The following is a 23,237-nucleotide window of genomic DNA, read 5'->3' on the forward strand; positions in this document are numbered from 1 at the left end:
TTGTTAATATTTTGTACAACCCCCTTTTGCCAACAAAACAGCACCTAATCTTCTCCTATAATGTTTCACAAGATGGGAAAAGACAGAAAGAGGGATCTTCAGCCATTCCTCTTTGCAGAATCTCTCTAAATCATCCAGAGACCTGGGTCCTCTCCTCTGTACTCTCCTCTTCAGCTCACCCCACAGGTTCTCAATGGGGTTGAGGTCTGGGGACTGAGATGGCCATGGGAGGAGCTTGATTTTGTGTCTGGTTAACCATTTCTGTGTAGATTTGGCCGTATGTTTAGGGTCATTGTCTTGCTGAAAGACCCAGTGACGACCCATCTTCAGCTTTTTGGCAGAGGGCAACAGATTTTGATTTAAAATGTCCTGGTATTTCAAAGCATTCATGATGCCATGCACCCTAACAAGCTTCCCAGGGCCTTTGGAAGCGAAACAGCCCCACAGCATCACTGACCCACCCCCATACTTCACAGTGGGTATGAGGTGCTTTTCAGCATGCGCATCTTTCGTGGCACGCCAGACCCACTTAGAGTGTTTGTTGCCAAAAAGCTCAATCTTGGTCTCATCTGACCAAAGCACACGGTCCCAGTTGAAGCCCCAATACCGCTGGGCGAACTCCAGACGTTTACGTTTATGATTGTGGGTGAGGAAAGGTTTTCTCCGTGCATGCCTCCCAAACAGCTTGTTGGCGTGTAGACAGCGCCTGATGGTTGATTTGGAGACTTTGTGACCCCAGGATGCTACCATTTGTTGTAATTCTGTAACAGTGAGCTTTGGAGATATTTTGATTTCTCTTACCATCCTCCTCACTGTGCGTGGTGGCAAAATAAACTTGGGTCCTCGTCCAGGCTTGTTTACCACTGTTCCAGTTGTTTTGAACTTCTTAATTATTCCTCTCACAGTAGATATGGGCAGCTGCAGTTGAGTGGCAATCTTCTTGTAGCCTCTGCCTGACCTGTGAAGGTCGACGCACATCTGCCTCACTTGTATGCTGCGTTCCTTTGTCTTTCCCATGTTTAAGAGTGGATAAGAGAAATGGCCTCGGTGTCACGTCATATTTATACCCCAGGGAAACAGGAAGTGATGAATTACTAATTAAATGTTCCTACATACTCTGGTAAACTTTGTTAACTACTGTAGAAATGACAGAAATGCTTCAATTATATTTATTTCCTGGGAATTGTTAAGGGTGCCAATAATTGTGGAACAGGTGATTTAATGAAAAATAATTATTTTTTAGTCAGGGATTTTTTTTATTTTCCTACAATTCATTTGAGTTGAAGGCTACATTTTCCTAAAATTTTCAGTGTGACAGTATTCTTCTGCAATAAACACTGAATTTATTTTAAGGCTTTTAACACATCTCAACCAGGGGTGCCAATAATTATGGAGGGCACTGTATGTAAAAGCTGATAATTTGATGCTCATTTCGCGGTATGATGAATAGTTAGGAGACAGGGAATGATTTCTTTAATCATTATGATGAATGTTTTCCCAGGGTCATCACCGGCCACCATCAGCAACACTCCTCTCCCCACATTATCTGATTCTCCTGTTTTACAAGCAGTCCTTGGTTCTTCTCAACAATCAGAGAAATGTCTATCCACACCGCATGTACCCCAAAGTGCCCAGAACAAAGACGACATGTATGGAGTGTTAAATGATGAGGACTGCAGTGGAGATGCAGACGAAGGAGACTTGCCGCAAGACTGGCAGGTAGTGATAATTGGGACCAGTCAACACGACCAACAGTGTGACCAAACCTGCAGTGCAGATCAAGGAGACCCACAACGAGGCTCGGATGAAGGACCAACTGACACCAGTCAACACGACCAACAGAGTGATTCAGAGCAGAGCAGCCAACTATCCAATGGGTTGTCATCATCGTACATCGTGGTAGACTGGAGAGGAGATGAAGATGATGAAGAAGGAGACTCACAACGAGACTCGGATGAAGAACAGAGTGACACCAGTCAACACGACCAAAGTAAGTGCTGTCCATCTTCTGTCAAGCTTCAGTTTTCTGTGTAAATTTCTATCTCAGAACATAACATGTATTACAGCCATTCACATCTGAAGAAGGCTACTATCAATAAAAAATACTCAAAAATACGAAGAAAATGACAAATTGTGCATCATTATAACCTATAATATATATAACCAGCCTATAGTGATGAGTTTTGAGAATTTTGGTTGAAACTTTGTCAGTCTGTCAGAGCCAGAGCAAATAACTGATCTTATATTCATACATCACACACCATAGCAAACTGGTGTGTTTGCATACTGTACTATGCATACTGCATTCAGAATTCATGTTTTTACTGAAGATAAAACTTTTCGAACCAAAGCTCAAAATGTGTTCATGATATTTTGAGTGGTCTAAAGACATCCTCGACATTTAGATATGAAGACTTTGAGAGTTTGTGTTAATCATGTATTAAAATAACATAGCACAGACAAAGTGGCGAGTTCTGTCAACAAGCAAGCACATTGGTGTGATGTTGATAATGCATATAAAAAATAAATAAATCCTCATTCCTCAAGTTGTTCAAAATGTTGTCTAAAAAGGTCTACAGAATGCAGAAAGAAGTATTTAGGAGAGCAATGCAAGAGTAATAATTTTCTTTAACATGCTCTAACATTGGAGTAGCACTGCTCTAAATCTGGTGGTCAAAATCTATTACAAATCCGCCCTGACTGGATGGGCTGTTTTTACACCATTTAAAAAGTTTGAAGATGTTCAACAGTGTTCAGTTTGTGGCCAAATTAACTGGGATAATTAATGAAGACTGTCAAAAATTCACAGTGTCCTATGACCTGTTCTACACTCCAGCCGTGGCGGTAGTAGTGGCATAACACTTAACCATGCCGGCAGTACTTGCAGTAGAAGAAAATACTCTGCTTGCGATCATGCCGTACTACTCTTATGATGTGAGTGAATAGTCTTCTCTCTACTGTCTTTGTAGCTGACTGACTGGCTCGCGAGGGGAGAAATGTCTTTCTAGCCACACCCATTTCCCTTTACTAGGCATGCTGGGAGTTGAGTTTATCTACACAGCAACGAACACAGTTTACTGGGGGGAGGGGGAGGGGCTCACTTGGGGACAAACTGTGTTAATCTCGGATGACAAAATTCTGTGTTAAAATTGAGTCATATTCACAAGATATTGTGACAGCACTACTTAATGTGTGATGTAAGTGTGTGGACTTTGTATTTTTTCTCAATTACTGTGACGAATATCTACTCTCCATTGTGTATTGTCCATCATCAGGGTTGTCATCATCATCCCTAATGGTAGACGTCAATGAGGGCAGCCGTGGAGATCTGTATGAAGGACACCCATATGAGAAACAGAGTCACACCATTGACCAACACAGACCCTTCCAACAAAGCAGCCAGATGACATTCAGCAGTCAGCAGGAAGAAGAAACCACTTCTGGTGATTTTTCTTTCAGTTGACTCTGCCTGTATCTAAAACATGCCTTTATTGTAATATTTTTGTTGTGCCAAAAAGCCATGTTTTTGTGATTTTTGGTCTGCAGGCTGCATAAATGCTTGTGAGAGAACAGCGAAAATCAAGACTGAGGAAGAGGACCCGCCATCCATAGCAGTAATGTCTGTGTTGTCAGACAATCAAGATATTAGCTCCTTCATGCTCAGTAAACATGACAAAGTCTCTCTAAAAGCAGATCTTGTGAAAAACATGAATACCCGCACTAAACGGAATCATGTAGCAGCAAAGATGGCTGCTGACGGACCACCTCATCCATGCTCCACATGTGGCAAAGCCTTCAGTAGGAAATTTGACCTTAGAAGTCATCAGACCATTCATACTGGAGAGAAACCTCATGTGTGCTCTTACTGTGGCAAGCGATGTCGCCTGAAGAGAATGCTGAAAAGCCATTTGAAGATCCATGAAGCAGAATGGCCCTTTGAATGCTCAAGTTGTGGGAAGAAGTTCATCCAGCATACAGAATTGGAACAACATCTGAAACGGCATATTGGTAAGACTTTCCTTCTGGTCTTTGTAAAATCAAACCTTAAGTCCACTTCATCCGTATTTAATCAAATATACACAAGACATGTGCATAACTGACAACCAATGCAACCCAGGTGAAAAACCCATATACTTAAAGTGTACTTTTTTTGACCGTACTTAGTACAAAGTGTACTATTTTCGGCGATTTAAAGTGCGCTTCATTGCACTATTAGTGCGCTGAAGCACTACTAAAGCAGTACTTCAGCACACTTGCAGCACACTGAGGATGCTAAATTGGCACCGCTTTTGGACAACTTTAAGTGCACTACAAGCATACTTTTGAAAGTATGCTCCAAACACGCTTTTCATGCATTTGTATGGCATTAATAGTGTGCTTGAGTACACTTCTATAACATTTTATTGTTACTAGAAGTACAATAAAAGTATATTAACTTCATGCTTCTTTGGACTACATTGGAACATTTTAAGTCTGTAAAAAGTATATCATATTAAGTATTGTAAATATATAACAGGTATGCTTGAAGTATATTTACAGTACACTCCCAAGTACATGAAATAATATAAATGTAATAGTACAATCCATGCTGGTCCTCAGAGCTTGTACGTTACACACAGCCACATGTCACAGTAGTGATACAGTATGCATGCCTAGCACGACTGACATTTACAATCATTGCATTGTTACAGAGATTTCAGATACACATTTTACTTTATTTCATTCTTGTTCCACCTTCCTGCAATTTATCATTTCAATTGATCAGTAATGGTGACCCTTGTATCTTTGTTTGAACAACTAGTTCCAACTTACCTCTCACCATGATATCATTGGAAGTGTGAGCCTATATATGCCAGAACATATACGTGACCATCATAATGACGGTGGGAACATGGTCATTTTTTGTGTACCACTTTAAAATGTTAAAACTCCTACAATAAACGCAGAATATAACAATGAGTAATATTTTCATGCAAACCAAAGATATTCCTTAGAGGTCAATGGCTTTCTGTTTGAGAAATTGAGCTCCAAGAAGTGCATTACATGATGGTACATGCATGATGATGCATGATGGGTAAATGCACTTTGTGTAAGCACACTTTGAATATATTTGGATGAAGCACAATCATGGTGCACTTAGAAAAAGTATACTTCCAATACTTTAAAGCGCACTATAGAAAATCACACTTCAAAGTCACTTGGGTGAAGTATAATCAAAGTGCACTTTAAAAAAGTGCAATTGCAATATGTTATTAAAAAATACACTTTTAGTAAGTTCACTATTAGAACACTATTAGTATATTCCTCTAAATACACTTTAGCCAAACATCTTCTAAGTGCACTTTATGTATGGTTCGCAAAGTGTACTTACTTTGAGAGCAACTTAATTACATCTAATTTTAAGTACACTTTAAATAAGCATATTGTAAACATACTTTTTCTTAGCACAAAAAGTGTGAGTGCGCTTTTAACATGCTAAGTACACTTCAGTTGTGCTTTTATTGTACTAAATTGAACCACTTTTTCACCTGGGAAGTTTGAAAAAGTGAACGTGACTGTAGAGAATGTTTCCATTCACATAAAATCACATTTTCACACTAATTCCCCATCCAATTCATAATATGGTGCTTTGCTTTCTATGAAATATTAGCTCCGTATATCGAATACATATTTTCTTCATTTTTTGTCAGGCTGCAGGAGTAATTGTGAGAGGATGACAAACAACAAAAATGATGGAAAGGACCCACCATCCGCAAAAGAAGACAATTGGGTGTCCTCCACTCAAAAAGACAACTTACACAAAGGTGGTGTACTTTCAGACAACAAAGATGACAGTACCTCTTTGCTCATTGAGCATGATAAAGAGTCTCTTAAAGCAGATCCGGCCAAAAACATGTATACCCGAACCAAACAGAATCATGTAGCAGCAAAGATGGTTGCTGATCGACCACGTCATGTGTGCTCCATATGTGGCAAAATCTTCATTAGGAAGTCTTATCTCGATAATCATCACAGTATTCATACAGGGGAGAAACCTCATGTGTGCTCTTACTGTGGTAAGAGATTTCGACTGAAAGATTTGTTGAAAAACCATTTGAACACCCATAAAGGAGAATGGCCCTTTGAATGCTCAAGCTGTGGGAAGAAGTTCATCCAGCATTCAGAATTGGCACATCACCTGAAACTGCACACTGGTAAGTGCTTCATCTGTATTTAATCAAATATACAGTAGTGCTCAAAATAATAGCAGTGTCTTTACAAAGACACTGTCAAAATTGTCAAAATTCTTCAAATAAATTTTACTTTCATGAGCAGAAATGCATTGGGGACACTGCACATTATATTTCAAAGCAAGAACGTTGGGAATAGTAACTAAATTGTATAATATGTCAGAGAGAAAGTGACATTTTGTTAACATATTGTTAAAAAAATAGCAGTGTTGATATATGCCTTTCGAAACTCAAAAATGCGCTGTACTAACTAACGAATTCTTGAAAATTTTACTTAACATTGCTTGCTTACTTAGTTACTCGGGCCCATCAGTCCCAATGGAGCATAGGCCATCAACGACTCCGTTCCATTCAAATCGGTTTTGGGCTGTCCTTTCTGCTTTTTCCCAGCTGGTTCCCAAACTCTTCAGCTCTGCTTCAGAGTCCTTAGGTATTACCTAGTTCTCACGCGATGGTTGTTCGTGTAAGCTCATGAAGTTTAACGAAGATGCACGTAGCACGAAGGGTCTGTGCAAGAGCCAGGCTATCAGAGTCCCTCCTCCAGGTATTTTTAGGCTCTCCTAGTCTCTTCCCCTTTTAAGTCAAGGCTTCCCACCGTTAAGCAGGGCTGCAGATTAGCTCTGATGTCCAAGCAGTAGCTAGCACTGCCCATTTGTACTAAGAACGAAGGCATATGGGCACGTTTTCTAGAGATCAGCGTGTCTTGCGTGATGCTGTGACGTCATACGTAACGTCATGACATCATCTAGCGACTTCTAGCAATGTTTTAGTGAGCCAATATCAACTTTGACTGATTTATTTTGGCAACACTGTTCTTATCATGCAACTGGTGGCAGTGAAAAGCATAGAGGCAAAGTCAGATGTCAGATTAATTGTTAAAGGGGTATGCCACTATTTTGGGGCTTAATACTGTTAAAATCATTGGCTGGGGTTTATAAAGGTGGTAAAGTGTCTTATTTTTCATGTTAAGCGTTGTCTTGTTTTAAGACAAGTTAAAAGAGAGAGTATGTAGCTAATCTAGTGAAAGTCAATGGATCACTGTAGCATGTATGACATGCTTCCTCTTTTAACTTGTCTTAAAGCAAGAAAACGGCTTACATGAAAAATAATACACTTTACGACCTTTATCAACCCCAGCCAGCGATTTTAACGGTATTAAGACCCAAAATAGTGGCATACCCCTTTAAGTGAACAAGTGATGGGATTAACGGTGGATTCACACCAAGATATTCGCGCTCGCTTCACTTGTCCGGGAGCATCACGAGTCCGAGAGGTTTGCGCGCTGCCTTTCACACTGCACACAGTGAGCGTCCACATTCTAGGATATTGGAAGAAGTCATGTGTCCCTATTCAGAATAGAAAATGGCTTTGAAGTAAATGTTTCCACAAGGCAATGACCCCAACCACACCAGCAAGAAAGCAAAATCAGGGTTACAGACAAACAGCTTGCAATGGAGAGGCCAGCACAATTGCCGGATCTTAATCCGACATAAAATGTGTGGGCTGACATAATAAAGGCTGTTGATGAGAAAAAAACAAGAAACACAGAGAAATTGTGCAATGTAGTAAAATTGACATGGGCTGCAATACCCGTTGACTGTTGCCAGACGTTGGTCGACGCCATGCACCACAGATGTGAAAGGTTATTAAAAAACATGGTTATGCAACAAAATATTAGTTAAGGATGTTCAGCAAAAGGTGAATTTCCAAGAATTTGTTAGTTTGAGTTTTTGAGTTTCCAGAGACAGATGTCAACACTGCTCATTTTTTTTCCATGACATTTCTTAGTTTTCTATGAAATATGATGAAATTGAATCCCATTTTTTTTAATAGAATTTGCGTTGAATGTACAGTGTCCCTAAAGCATTTTTGCTCAAATACAATTTATTTGAAGAATGTTGACATTTACTTATCTTTGTAAAGGCAATGCTATTATTATGAGCACAACATATAAACTTATTAGTTCTTTATATGGATTACATATTTTCAACATTTTTGTCAGGCTGCAGGAGTTATTGTGAGATGATTACCAACAACAAAAATGAGGTAAAGGACCAACTGTCCACAAAAGAAGAGAATCAGGTGTCCTCTACTGCAAAGGACAGCTTACACAAGGGTGTTGTGCTTTCAGACAACAAAGATGTTGGTACCTCTTCGCTCATTGAGCATGATAAAGAGTCTCTTAAAGCAGATCCGGCCAAAAGCATGGATACCCACACCAAACGGAATCATGTAGCAGCAAAGATGGCTGCTAATCGACCACGTCATGTGTGCTCCATATGTGGCAAAATCTTCATTAGGAAATCTTATCTCGATAATCATCACAGTATTCATACAGGGGAGAAACCTCATGTGTGCTCTTACTGTGGCAAGAGATTTCGACTGAAACTTTTGTTGAAAAGCCATATGACGACCCATAAAGGAGAATGGCCCTTTGAATGCTCAAGCTGCGGGAAGAAGTTCATCCAGCAATCAGAATTGGCACATCACCTGAAACTGCACACTGGTAAGTGCTTCATCTGTATTTAAACAAATATACAGTAGTGCTCAAAATAATAGCAGTGTCTTTACAAAGACTGAGTAAATGTCAAAATTCTTCAAATAAATTCTGCTTTCATGAGCAAAAATGCATTGGGGACACTGCACATTATATTTCAAAGCAAGAACATTGGGAAAAGTAACTAAATTGTAAATTGTCTAAATTGTCACACAAAGTGAAGAAATGTAATGTTAAAAAAATAGCAGTGTTGATATTATCTGTCCATGAAAAACATAGAGGCAACGTTAGATCATGTCAAATTCATTGTTAAGTGAACAAGTGATAGGATTAACGGTGGATTCACACCGAGATATTCACGTTCGCTTAACGTGTCCGGGAGCATCGCGAGTCCGAGAGGTTTGCGGGCTGCCTTTCACACTGGTCACAGTCAGCGTCCACGTTCTGTCTGCAGGCAGCAGCCATTCATTTTCAATGGAACCCGCTCATGGCACGCGGACGTCCGTGCAGGAAAATGGACTCGTTGTATTTTAAAGGAGTATCATGGACATGTCCACTCTGATGCTCGTGGGGCCGGACATGCGCAGCGCTTACACCGCACTCCTATATGCAAGGCATGATCTGTTTTCATGTACTCTAACCGTTTCGGACTGATACCGGACACGTTAAGTGGACGTCTCACGCATACGGTGTGTAAGCACCGTAAGTTATGTTGAAAGTTAAGATAACAAATTGTTTAAAAATATCTTTTTTTAAGTGTATGCACAAGAATATTCCACTTTTGTGAAGCTGAGCCTATTCAAAACAGTAAAATTTTATTATGGTTAGGCTAGTGGGGATGACGATGGGATGACGGTCTGGGAAATGTGTTGGCCACTCCATTAGTTGGATGCTGTTTGTCTGGAATCATGATTTTGCTCGCTCTTTGGTGTGTTGTTGAAACATCCACTTCAAGGGCATTTTCTCTTCGGTATAGGGCAACAGGACTTATTCCAGTATCCTGATGTACTCTAACTGATCCATGATCCCCAGCATGTCGAAAATCGGACCAACATTATAGTACAAGTTTAGTGCACAAAACATTCCCATGATGATATTTGCACCACCATTAGATGAGATTAGATAAGATACTTTTTGGGTCACAGATAGTTTACCGGACATCATAGAAACAAAGAATTGAAGCCATCGTACACAGTGAAGACGGTTAGGCATGATGGTGCAAGCATCATGATATGGGAATGTTTTCGCACTACGGTGTTGGTCCAATTTTCTGCATGCCAGGGATCATGGATCAGTTTGAGTACATCAGGATATTGGAAGAAGTAGTGTGTCCCTATTCAGAATAGAAAATGGCTTTGAAGTAAATGTTTCAACAAGGCAATGGCCCCAACCACACCAGCAAGAAAGCACAACCATGGTTACAGACAAACAGCATGCAACTAATGGAGAGGCCAGCACAAGTGCCGGACCTTAATCCGACATAAAATGTGTGGGCTGAGTCTGACATAAAAAAGGCTGTTCATGAGAAAAAAAACAAGAAACGCAGAGGAATTGTGGAATGTAATACAATTGACCTGGGCTGCAATACCTGTTGACCGTTGCCAGACGTTGGTCGACTCCATGCACCACAGATGCGAATGGTTATTAAAAACCATGGTTATGCAACAAAATATTAGTTTAGGATGTTCAGTAAAAGGTGAATTTCCAAGAATTTGTTAGTTTGAGTCTTTGAGTTTCCAAAGACAGATGTCAGCACTGCTATTTTACATGACATTTCTTAGCTTTCTGTGAAATATTATGAAATTGAATTACTTTCCCCATTTTTTGCTTTGAAATAGAATGTGCAGTGGATGTACAGTGTCCCTAAAGCATTTTTGCGCAAGTACAATTTATTTGAAGAATTTTGACATTTACTTATCTTTGTAAAGGCAATGCTATTATTATGAGCACACCTGTACACAACATATAAACGTATTAGTTCTTTATATTGAACACATATTTTCAACATTTTTGTCAGGCTGCAGGAGTTATTGTGAGATGATTACCAACAACAAAAATGAGGTTAAGGACCCACCGTCCACAAAAGAAGAGAATCGGATGTCCTCTACTGCAAAGGACAGCTTACACAAGGGTGTTGTGCTTTTAGACAACAAAGATGTTGGTACCTCTTCGCTCATTGAGCATGATAAAGAGTCTCTTAAAGCAGATCTAGCCAAAAACATGGATACCCGCATCGAACAGAATCATTTAGCAGCAAAGATGGCTGCTAATCGACCACGTCATGTGTGCTCCATATGTGGCAAAATCTTCATTAGGAAATCTTATCTCAATAATCATCGGAGCATTCATACAGGGGAGAAACCTCATGTGTGCTCTTACTGTGGCAAGAGATTTCGACTGAAAGATTTGTTGAAAAGCCACTTGAACACCCATAAAGGAGAATGGCCCTTTGAATGCTCAAGCTGCGGGAAGAAGTTCATCCAGCATTCAGAATTGGCACATCACCTGAAACTGCACACTAGTAAGTTGTGTTTTTTTGTCAAGTCAAATCTTCATCCATATTTAATCAAATCTGCACAAGCCATATTAAAGTTCCATATATTAAATACCTCTTTTCGACATTTTTGTCAGGCTGCAGGAGTGATTGTGAGATGATGACGAGCAAGAAAAATGAGGGAAAGGACGCACCGTCCACAAAAGAAGAGAATCGGATGTCCTCTACTCTAAAGGACAGCTTACACAAGGGTGTTGTACTTTCAGACAACAAAGATGTCGGTACATCTTCGCTCAATGAGCATGATAAGGAGTCTCTTAAAACCGATCCAGCCAAAAACATGGATACCCGCACCACACAGAATCATCTAGCAGCAGTGATGGCTGTTAATCGACCATGTCATCCATGTGCCATATGTGGCAAAACCTTCAGAAGGAAAGCTTATCTTACAGCCCATCAGACCATTCATACAGGGCAGAAACCTCATGTGTGCCCTTGCTGTGGAAATACATTTCGCCTGAGGAGAATGTTGAAAAGCCATATGACGACCCATACAGGAGAATGGCCCTTTGAATGCTCAAGTTGTGGGAAGAAGTTCATCCAGCATTTAGAATTGGCACACCATCAGAAACTGCACACTGGTAAGACTTTCTTTGTGTTTTTTGTCCAGTTGCTTGGTATACGCATAGCTTAACACATTCCTGAGCACTTTGACTTCGGTGCACTGATACCTTCACTCCTAGTTCCCCCCTTCCCCCTCCCCCTCTCCCTTCGTGCGAGAGGACTAGGAATGAAGATATCAATACACCAAAGTCTAAGTGCTCAGGAACATGTTAAGCTATGTGTACCAAGCGCGACCTACACAACCTGAGCAAGAGAAGTCATTATTTCTCTATTGAGGGCTGGCGACTAAATTGACCAAACAGGCAAAGGCGGGGGGTGCTGTGGCACAGCGTGCTAACCCCCCCACATTTGAGTTTGCCTGCCCATGGGGACATGGGTTCGAATCCGGCCTGAGTCATATCCCAATCTTGCCCTGTTTCTCTCTTCGACTGTCTTGTCTAAATAAAGCCTAAAATGCCCTAAAACAAATGTAAAAAAACTAAGGCAAGGTGAATGAGAGCTGACACAACAGAGATATGTCCAATAGGGCAGGGGTTCCCAAACTTTATCATGATAAGCCTCCCCATATACCGGTAGATTCCAGCTAAGGCCCCCCCCTAGATGGATCGTCGTACCACACTATTTTTTGTGAATTCCCTTTCACAACCATAGTCTAGGTCTGCTAGTCAGTGCCCCTCTGGTATATACTGTACAAAATAATAACAATAATAGTAGCAAGATATGTGAAAGATTATTATTATAATGCAGTTGTAATGGGGATACTGTTTAATTAGGGGCCAAGCAGCGAAGCTGGCGAAGGCCCCTATAGTGTTAGTAGGTTTTTCTCCTATTATTATTATTATTCGGTCATCTTTCTTCTCCGGCTTGAAGTCTATGGCATAGAAGCCCATAGAACCGTATGTCAAAAAGTGCTGACAATCGGCACATGGGTCTCAGCATTCCCCACAAGAATTTATAGGTCCCGACCCCCTACCCTCTAGCGTCAGCAGCAGGCCAAGGTTGCAGGTACATTTCTGCTTGTAACTTTTGAAACGCTGGTCCAATTTTCAAAAACATGGTACCCCTGGAATCCTTGGGACGAATCCAACGCACCCTATGTCATTTTCAGCCAAGATAGTTTTTCCGCCATTTTGAATTTTGTGAAAATCAATAAAATTGCTATTTTAAGCTCAAATTTTGTTGGATTGTAAGTGGGTACACATGATCTTTGGACCAAGCTGATCAAAAGTCATCGAGTGGATTTTGCACTAATGTTTTCGTTTGGCCGTGACAGCCAATCAAAAATAGCCTAAAAGTCGCCAAACAGGAAGTGAGGTCATATCTTGGGAACCCATTGTCAGAATCTTTTGCAAATTGTCAAACATGTTCTTGTCCATCCCATGACCCATGACCCATGTAGCAGGTCCCCAGCTAAAACTCTTTTGCGCCACCAAAAGGTCAAAGTTTTAGCTACATTTCTGCCTGTAACATTTGAACCGCTAACCTGGTTCTCACGTGATGGAACCATCTGGAACATTGTCAATGTCAATCGCTTAGCTCTGGAAAGACCTGTGTGTGTTCAAAACAGCTCGAACTTGACTGGAGAATTCACGTGGCTTTTTTTGAATCACAAACTATTTCAACCACTGACTTATACAGCCAAGGCAAAAATTGAGAGACCACTTTGAAATGTTCAATTTTTCAGATTTTGTTTTGGATAGGTATGTGTTTGAGTAAAACCAACATTCTTATTTCATTCTATAAACTACCGACATTTCCTCCGAATTTCGAAAGAAAATATTTTCATTTAGATCATTTATTTGCAGAAAATCTCAAAATGGTCAAAATAACATATAAGATTCAATGTTTCCAAATCTTGATGAAGGCAAAGAAAACAAGATGATATTAACTTTAAAACAACATAATAGTAATGTATTAACTTAAGAAGAATTCAGAAATCAATATTTGGTGGAGCTTGGGTTGATGGCTTGTGACCATCCAGCTTCCTCTTGATCACATTCTAGAGGTTTTCGAGGGGGTTTGGGCCTGAAGTTTGGGCTGAGCATGTCAGGGTATTGATTTGGTGGTCCTCCATCCACACCTTGATTGGCAAGCTGAGTTGCCTCTTTTGGGATTTGGAAACATTGCATCTTGTGTGTTATTTTGACCATTCAAGATTTGCAAATAAATGATCCGGAGGAATTGTTCGGAGGAAATGTTGTCCTTAGTTTATAGAATGAAATAACAAAGTTAGTTATACTCAAACCCATACCTATCCATAACAAAATCAGAAAAACTGAAAATTTCGAAGTGGTCTCTCAATTTTTGTAGCGGCTGTATACCAGCTCTGCGATTCCGCCCTGCGATTCTGATTGGATAGGCTGTGAAATGTGAGCTCACAACGTTTAATGAAGATGCACGAAGCACGAAGGGTCTGCGTGAGAGCCAGGCTATTGAAGCACACGCCCAATTTTAAAACCGGTTTTTTTGGAACTCTTTGACAAAGACGAATCCAATGCACCCCAAACCCTCCAGCACCAGCAATAGAGCTGGCCATTAGGGGGTACTGCAATTGGCCAAAGGGGTCACACATCAAATTTGGAGGTACATTTCTGCTTGTATAAATTCACTGTGCGTGCCTCTGACCGTCTGCCGGGTCGGCTCTTTCTGTCGCCATGGCGACTTGGGCGGGTTTTCTGCTTAGCCCCGAATGGCTGCTTGCAGCTATATTTTATTGTTGGTTTATTTTGGTGTACATTTATTTTATTTATTCAAATAATTATTTTGTTTTGTTATACTTTTTCTGCCAACCTGCCGTGCCCCCCCCCTAGTATCCCCTCACGGCCCCTTAGGTGTCCCACACTCAACACTATACCGTAATGGCAAGTTTACCTGATGTTGCATCAAACTTCACTATACTTTTCCAGTTTGAAATTATATTAAATGTATCACATTGACTGGGTCTTGTCATATTCAGGGAACAGATGTGTTTGACTTGGATTTACTTATTATGACAAAAACATTCCCATAGGTGTCTCAAAGTTTGTGGACAAAAACACATCATTTTACCCTAAGCCGCTAAGCCGCTATGATGTTCACATGTTAGTTCTCACACCATGGCCAATCAAAGATATTTTTGAAAGTAAAAGATTCTGTCAGTAATACAGTGCCATGGGAAAGTTTGGGCACCCTTTTGGAAAATCATTGCATTGGATTATTTCTCATTGGGCTTTTAAAGTAGCAACTTAATTTTAAACTATGTTAAACTGTAGGGAAAGAGAAACATTTTAGCAGTGGACGAATTTTAATAGGTATAACAGAGACAATTTTATATGGATTTAAACAAAAATGGGCATGTGCATAAATATGGGCACCCCAAAGAGGTTAGCGCTCACCTTTGCAGCACAAACTGGTTTTAATGACTTTGGAATCCCTACAGTCACTAAGACAGAAGTGATTGGTCATTAAAATGTTATTTATCATACATAATAGCAGACTAGGCACACAGGTCAAAGATGAAACGGGGTTTTCAGGACTCAAAAAAATAAAACTGTTCCTTGAGACCGTTTTTCAACTTTTTTGGGTACATTGGAGTGAAGAGTGATTAAGTTTATTATTTTCTGTTCAGAAAATGTAAGGAACATGGATTTTACCCCGTTTTTACCCATAAAATGTCATTCAGTGTAATACAGTGTTAAACAGTTGGTAAGGCAAAAAACATATAGATGACGTTAAAAAACTGAAATAAGCTACATGTCATAGTAAAGGGCTATATTTAGGGTCTTCATCAAATCTAAAATTTTCTAGTAAAAGGCATTTGAAAATATTTTTTGCAGTGTTTCTAGTCTTTCACCAAGTGTATTTTACCCATTTGGCTTTAAGAAGTTTTTCTACCGAAGAGAAAATCAGTTTAAAATACACAATTATTAATTTGTTGTATGCCCCCGCATGTGTTGTGCTAAACAAATACGTTTCGTAAGAATTTGACTTACATTTTTACATTTCACTGAATGACATCTCTTACACTGACGGACGACCAAATACGTTTCACCTTATTTTTACCTTTTTACAAGCACACGGTTGGCCACCTACATAAAACAATGACTTTGACCCACAATGTTTACTATGTCTATTTAGAAAATATGCTTGTTTGGATGAATATCTGAGTATAAAAGTATTTTTTTACATTTCACTGAATGACATCTGTTTTTGTGGATGCTGTTACCACAAGATAAAAATACAGAATTTTCAACTATTGAAGAACAAGGCTCTCCCTTTGCATCATCACTCAAGGGGTCCCTAAGGGTCCTTTTGATGAGGTCACATATTGTTGTGTGACTATCACTTTTTATTATGATTTAAAAGCACCATATTGATCTTATTACACTGAATGACATCTAAGGAATTGAAAATCCGGACTAAAGTCCCCAGATGATTTGAATATCAAAACAAAATGGTAATGAAACATGCTTTTAATACAATAACAAGAACACTTCTAGAATTATGCCCAGAGAGTGAAAAAAGAATTTTGTTCGTCATTTTGCATAATTATTCAAGGATATATTTGTGATTTTCAAGTTCAGATCATTACACTGAATGACATTTTTGCACTTTGAGATTATTTCACACATAAATTGACAATTATTTTTCAAAAGAAAGAAGTCTACCGCACACATTCTTGACTTTATGCTCGTTTTATTAGAGCGAATAACGCGTTTCGCCTCAGTGCGTCAACAGGCTCGCTCAAGTATTACCTGGGCTCTGTCAGGTGTGGCTTAAATAACATTGTGTCACATGGTTTACATGGTAATACATAGAACTATCTACAATAGAAAAACAGAGCAATCCCATCCAGTGTGGACAACATTATATCAAAAAGACCATCAGTAAAACCCATATTCAACTAGAATGGGCACTCGGTAGAGCGCAAACCTTCGCCTACGCCACTTATTTTTTTCTGGCCATCTTCAAAGTGTGGGGCATAACATTCTCCAAATTTTGGTGTTAGTTTCATTTAAATCGGACCGGAATATCGTAATATTACATTTTTGGCCCAGTCTTGACCTCTTATTCAATTCAGCATGCACACGTTCTTCTGGCATATAGTGCTTGGCAAAGAAAAACGTTTTTGACCTTTTCGTGACCTTGACCTTGACCTTTGACCCAATCACTCCCAAAAAGTAATCGGTTGTTCCTTAGGTCATGAGCAATCATCCCACTAAATGTCATAAAAATCGGCTCAATTTACGTTTTGACCTTTTCGTGACCTTGACCTTTGACCCAATCACTCCCAAAAAGTAATCGATTGTTCCTTGGGTCATGACCAATCATCCCACTAAATTTCATAAAAATCGGCTCAATTTACGTTTTTGACCTTTTCGTGACCTTGACCTGGACCTTTGACCCAATCACTCCCAAAAAGTAATCGATTGTTCCTTGGGTCATGACCAATCATCCCACTAAATTTCATAAAAATTGGCTCAATTTACGTTTTTGACCTTTTCGTGACCTTGACCTTTGACCTTTGACCCAATCACTCCCAAAAAGTAATCGATTGTTCCTTGGGTCATGACCAATCATCCCACTAAATTTCATAAAAATCGGCTCAATGTACGTTTTTGACCTTTTCATGACCTTGACCTTTGACCTTTGACCCAATCACTCCCAAAAACTAATCAATTGTTCCTTGGGTCATGACCAATCATCCCACTAAATTTCATAAAAATCGGCTCAGTTCTGTCTGAGTTATACAAAGTACAAACAAACATTTTGACCTTGACCTTTGACCTTTGACCCAATCACTCCCAAAAAGTAACCGATTCTTCCTTGGGTCATGACCAATCATCCCACAAAATTTCATAAAAATCGGCTCAGTTTTGACTGAGTTAGACGAAGTACAAACATATTCACAAATAATAAATAAATAAATAAATACACGGCGTGCAAAACATAACCTTCTGGCGAAGGTAATTACATTCATTTCATTTCAGTTAGTCCAAATGTTACAAGATGAAAATCTGCACAATTTACATACACCAACATATTTAAAAATATGTTTTTCTATTGTAGATAGTTCTATGTAGTATATGTAGCATTTGAAAAAGATGACTTCAAGAGAAAACCATGTGACACGATGTTATTTAAGCCACACCTGACAGAGCCCAGGTAATACCTGAACAAGCCTGATGACGCACTGAGGCGAAACGCGTTGTTCGCTCTAATAAAACGAGCATTAAGTCAAGAATGTGTGCGGTAGACTTCTTTCTTTTGAAGTATTGAACATTCCTGCATCTACCAGCACCTAGGAGCTGTGCATGGAACTTTGAACTGTGAAATGACAATTTTTTTTTTTTTAATGTTACTGAAATGAGAAACCAGACTATGCTGTTTATCAGCATAACATTCAAAATTAATTTATTTCCTTTTTTGATAGTTAAATGAGTGCGGAACAAAAAAAATGCACGCCTCGTCTTTGACCCATACATTAAATGCTATGACATCTGGCCTAAAGTATATTCTGCTATAGGTCTGCATCGCTCGCATACACACTACAAAACTTTTTACAGTTCAGGGCCTCACTAATTCCTTTCTAATAGCAGATTTTTCAAAAGAATGCTTAAGTGTCAGTCACAAAATTTAAAGCTGAGCAGAGTTTGGACAAAATTCAACAATGAGTTAATGCAAAAGAACAAGTAGGCCTACAATGTCTTGAAATGGTCATACCAATCTTGAGATATGGGGGATGTCTAAAGAAGAAAGATGAGTAACCTGACTGAATTAGAGGGGTTCTGGATAGAATAATTTGCAACTATTTGGTAGCATCAGGCAGTTGGAACTTGTCTTCTTGTATACCAGGTGTCCCCAGGCCATTACATCAACAAAGGTGAGCTCGACTTCATATTAATGGTATACCTTCTTTGGGGTGCCCATAATTATGCACACTCCTGTTTTTGTTTAAAACAACAAAATCGTCAAGTCTTTGTTTTTACGAAGGGCTTGTTATTACGTTGCCATCATGAAAAAAAATAGCAGCAGCATTTAATAAATTCCTCATTATGTAGTAATACATTACAAGATGAGAAAAATTGTGTTACAAAATGCGTTCAGGCATGTATTACAAGATGCGTTCATTATTACATAATGTGGAAATTGTCACCTCATTATGAAATGATTTATTATGTTATTACATAATGCAGTGCTGCATTCGTATAGCTCATTGATATGTGAATCATTGAACTCTTCAAATACTATTGCTCTTGCCATTGCTATTTATGCTCAGTGACTATAACAAGATCTTTCTAAAGCTAAGCTGGAAAAAAACATGAATCTCCACACCAAAGAGAATCATATGTTCAAACATGGCTGCTGATGAACCACCTCATCCATGCTCCATATGTGGCAAAAAACCGTCACCAGGAAATCTGATCTCAAAAAGCATTACACCATTCGTAAAGGGAAGAAACTTTATGTGTGCTATAAAATGTGACAAGACATTTTGAAGTTGTTGTTGACAGGCCATATGAACACCCATACAGGAGAATTGCCCTTTGAATGCTCAAGCTGTGGGAAGAAGTTTAAGATGCATTCAAGATTAGTCTGGCATCTGGCACGGTACAGGAACACTGGTAAGACTCCTTTGTGGTTAATATTTGAAAATGGACAACGTAATGGATTAAGGCTGGCACCATGCTCGCAAGATACGTGTGTGTGTGCACTTTTTGTGCACGAACATGTTGCCATGCAAATTGTATATTAATTTTGTACATGGTAGAGCACCAGTCACAATGTATGCAGAGATGTTTGCATACGGTGCAATATTGACAATAATTGAGTTTATGGTCATTGTCAATGAAGTCAACAAAATTCTTCTTCCAGACTTCCATGTTGGGTTTGCATCAATCCATGGTGGAAAACTTTAAAGATGCACTGTGCAATATTTTTAGTAGTTCATTTCCAGAATTCATGATGCCCATTCAGAATTGTTACCTTTTTCTAAGAATACTTACAACCACCCTCAAATTTCAAGTATTCTGGGAAAATGTTACTTTTCATACGTGAAAAGGGGAAACTTTTCCATGTCTGCCATTTAGAATTTCCAGAAATATACATTTTTGGCTGCAAAACATACTGTACTTCGGTCATACTTGGTAAATGTTCATGAAAATATCAAATTTGGCAATAGGCAGCATAATTGCAATACCTACTCTGACCAAACTCCTACACAGTGCACTTTTAATGATAGCCCTGTTGGCTATCTGCCTCCTAGATGATGCGTACAGTATCGTGTGAAGTGCTCTAGTCGTCCTGAAGCAAGTATGTAGACTCAGTCGCACATGGTTGCATGCATAGTTTAGGCATGCAGCAAGCATGTCCCCGGCCTAACATGGAAAAATGTGCACTGCCCTTCAAGTTCTGATTGTAATGCTTTTCTCTGAAATATCTGAATTTGTGCATATTGTCCATGATGTTTGGTTTTCAGACTGCAGGATTGATTGCGAGAGGATGGTAAAAAACAGAAGTAAGGAAAAGGACCCTCAGTCCACAGAAGATTTTCAGATATCCACTCTACAAGCCACCTTACACAAGGTGGCTGCCCACTCAAAGAAGAAAGCTGCCAAGATGTCACCGAAGTACCCATGCTTCAAATGTGAAAAAGTATTCAGTAATGCAACTCAGCTTAAAAACCATAGCACAATTCACACAGGAGAGAGGCCCCATGTATGCTCTTACTGTGGCAAGACCTTTAGATTAAAATGTATCTTAACAGAGCACTTAAGAACCCACACAGGGGAGCGTCCTTATGAGTGCTCAGTCTGTGGAAAGCGATTCACCCAGTCTTCAATTCTTGCTGTTCACAAGCTAATACACACTGGTGAGAAACCCTACTTATGTTCGATCTGTGGGAAAGCTTATCCCACCTCAGGAGCATTGTCACAACACACAAACATATCTCATTCAGAAGAGCGGCCATTTCGATGTGAATTTTGTGATAAAACCTTTAAACGTCCTTATGAACTGGCAATACACAGAAGGGTCCACACAAAAGAGAGGCCTTTCCCATGCACATTATGTACAAAGAGGTTCGCCTCTCCTGATCATGTGAAGAGACATATGCGAACACATACAGGAGAGAAACCCTATGGGTGTTTGCAGTGTGGGAAAAGATTTGCAGAGCGTGGTAATTTGAAAATTCATCAACGTGTACATCGGTAATACAAATATATCTGGGTCTTGTATGATGTCAGTGTTAAATAATTTAGCAAATAATAAATGAAACTTGCATAGATTATAGGCCTACGTAAGATTTGTGCCTTGCAAGAAAGACGTACAATGTTGAAATTTAATTTTGCCTCTTAAAAAGTGTTTTTTTTTTTTTTACTTTATGTGATACTCATAATTCTTAGTACTCATAATACTGTACTTAAGAAAATAAATAATTTACTTTTTTGTCCATTAATAAGGACATGGGAAAATTGCATTGACCATAATAATTAAAAGAACTTGATTTGGTTGTTGGTGTGCTTACCTGATCAAGGGCCATTCAGGCTATTTTTGTTACTAGACATAATTGTATGTCAAAGGATGTATTTAAAAAAATAAAATGTACAAGGTTTAAAATCATTCATCGTCTTGGCCATAGTGTTTCACATGATCTGTTCACAGGGAGATTACTGGTGCAATACCAAGGGTTGAAAAACGATGACTAATCTGCAGTTTCATTAATACTCATGTCTGCCAGGCCTGGATGAAGGCAGTGCATAAGATTGCAACTTGCACGCACACACGCGTGCAAACGAATGGAAGTTGCACTGAGTTAGTTGAGGGATTGTCAGTATTTGTCCGTTGCAAGGGCAGAACCCTTTGCGAAACAATTTGTAATGCCCCAAAGTGTTATTTTTCCCAGGCACAATATACTGCGCCCCTAGTATTGATGCCCCTTAATTTTATTTACAAAAAAGTGCAATATATACAGAAATATACACAACTTTTACCACTCTACCTTTGTAATATGTACATCATCTTGAACAGGTACGGGATTCGTTCTCCTACTGACAGATTTCAAATTCCCCCTAAGATTTTCAACTTTATTTACATTGTGGAACCATTGCTTGCCATTTTAAAAGTGTTTTTTAAACAGCCATTCCATTGTTCTTTTGGATGTGTGCTTTGGGTTTTTGTCTTTCCGGATTGCACATGATCTTCTCTTCAAACCATGTGTTCTCTTGCACAGGATTAAAAATTTTCCTGTAAAGGATACCCATGGCATGATGCCTGTCATGGTATCTGTGATACGGTTAAGGCCTCCAATACCGGATGCAACAGAGTAGTGACATATGTAATATTATGGATCAGACACCATGCTTGATTTTTGTTAGGGTGTTCTTTTCCTTTAAGAATTTTTAGCCAAGTATGGAAACATGCTGTTTGTGTGCATTACCGAAAAGCTCTACTATTAGATTAGATAGATAGATAAGATAAAACTTTATTTATCCCCACGGGGAAATTCTTTTTCCAGGTTGCTCTGTAGATTGAAAAGAGAAGTTATATAAAAATGAAAAAGATCAAAAATAAATAAATAAGGTGATTATGCAGAAAAGTCCAGGAGTTTGTATTTGTCCTTAATGGACAGATTATAATGTTGTATAGCTCTTGGGACAAATTATTTCCCCAGTCTGTCTGTTTTGAATTTCAGTGCCCTCAGCCTCCAGCTGAACATACTCTTCTGTTGCATAATGGTGTTGTAGAGTGCTCCTCGTTGTCCAAGATGGTTAGCATCTTGCTTAAAGATCTTTTATCTGACACTGAAGTGAAACTCTCCAGCTCTTCTCCCACAACAGAGCCATCTTTCCTCACCAGTCCGTCATGTCGCCCAACATCCCTCTTCCTTGTACTTCCACCCCAGCAGACCACACTGGCTACCACAGACCGATAGAACATAGTGAGAAGTTTGTTGCACACATTGAATGATCGTAGCTTTCTCAGGAAGTATAGCCAACTCTGTCCTTTTTTGTATACTGCATCTGTATTGGCTGACCAGTCTTGTTTGTTGTCCAGATATACCACCAGATACTTGAATGTGCTTACAATCTCCACTTCAACACTATTGCTTCATGTGACCTTGAAACGTTTTTAAAAGGATTGTGCTCTGTCCGTGTTCCCTTGTACAAACTTAAGGGGTGCGTTCCAATATGTGACCATTGTAGAAGAGAAAGATATACACTGTGCTACTATTCTTCACAATCTGGTGCATCACGGGAAAGAACTAAGTGCAAGTAAGCAGGCAAGTCACTGTAGAATCTTCAGATGTAGGAGGTAGTTAGACTCTATCTGCTTTTATTGAGCAGTATAAGTGCCAACACACATTTGAATCTTGATCAGGTCCCTCAAAAAACAATAGTCCCTACATACCCTG

At 39.3% G+C, this 23,237-nt stretch overlaps 1 protein-coding gene across 1 annotated transcript; it reads left to right on the forward strand.

Annotated features, from left to right (window-relative positions):
• The first annotated feature begins 1,408 nt into the window (after positions 1–1,408).
• On the forward strand, positions 1,409–21,445 carry LOC134447250 (zinc finger protein 658B-like). Its single transcript, XM_063196619.1, has 9 exons — positions 1,409–1,990; positions 3,276–3,443; positions 3,547–4,008; positions 5,691–6,194; positions 8,233–8,736; positions 10,745–11,248; positions 11,359–11,862; positions 19,339–19,449; positions 20,304–21,445. The coding sequence occupies exons 1-9, from the start codon at positions 1,465–1,467 to the stop codon at positions 21,035–21,037; spliced, it is 4,017 nt and encodes a 1,338-aa protein (XP_063052689.1). The 5' UTR covers positions 1,409–1,464; the 3' UTR covers positions 21,038–21,445.
• Positions 21,446–23,237: the final 1,792 nt, after the last annotated feature.

The sequence above is a fragment of the Engraulis encrasicolus genome, chromosome 4 (assembly GCF_034702125.1).
Source record: "Engraulis encrasicolus isolate BLACKSEA-1 chromosome 4, IST_EnEncr_1.0, whole genome shotgun sequence".
Taxonomy (NCBI): Eukaryota; Metazoa; Chordata; class Actinopteri; order Clupeiformes; family Engraulidae; genus Engraulis; species Engraulis encrasicolus.

Excerpts from the sequence above, each read along its gene's own strand:
- LOC134447250 (XM_063196619.1), top strand. The coding sequence starts at position 1,465 with ATGATTTCTTTAATCATTATGATGAATGTTTTCCCAGGGTCATCACCG. Across the intron at positions 4,009-5,690 it reads ACATCTGAAACGGCATATTG|GCTGCAGGAGTAATTGTGAG; the intron begins GTAAGACTTTCC and ends ATTTTTTGTCAG. Across the intron at positions 11,249-11,358 it reads TCACCTGAAACTGCACACTA|GCTGCAGGAGTGATTGTGAG; the intron begins GTAAGTTGTGTT and ends CATTTTTGTCAG.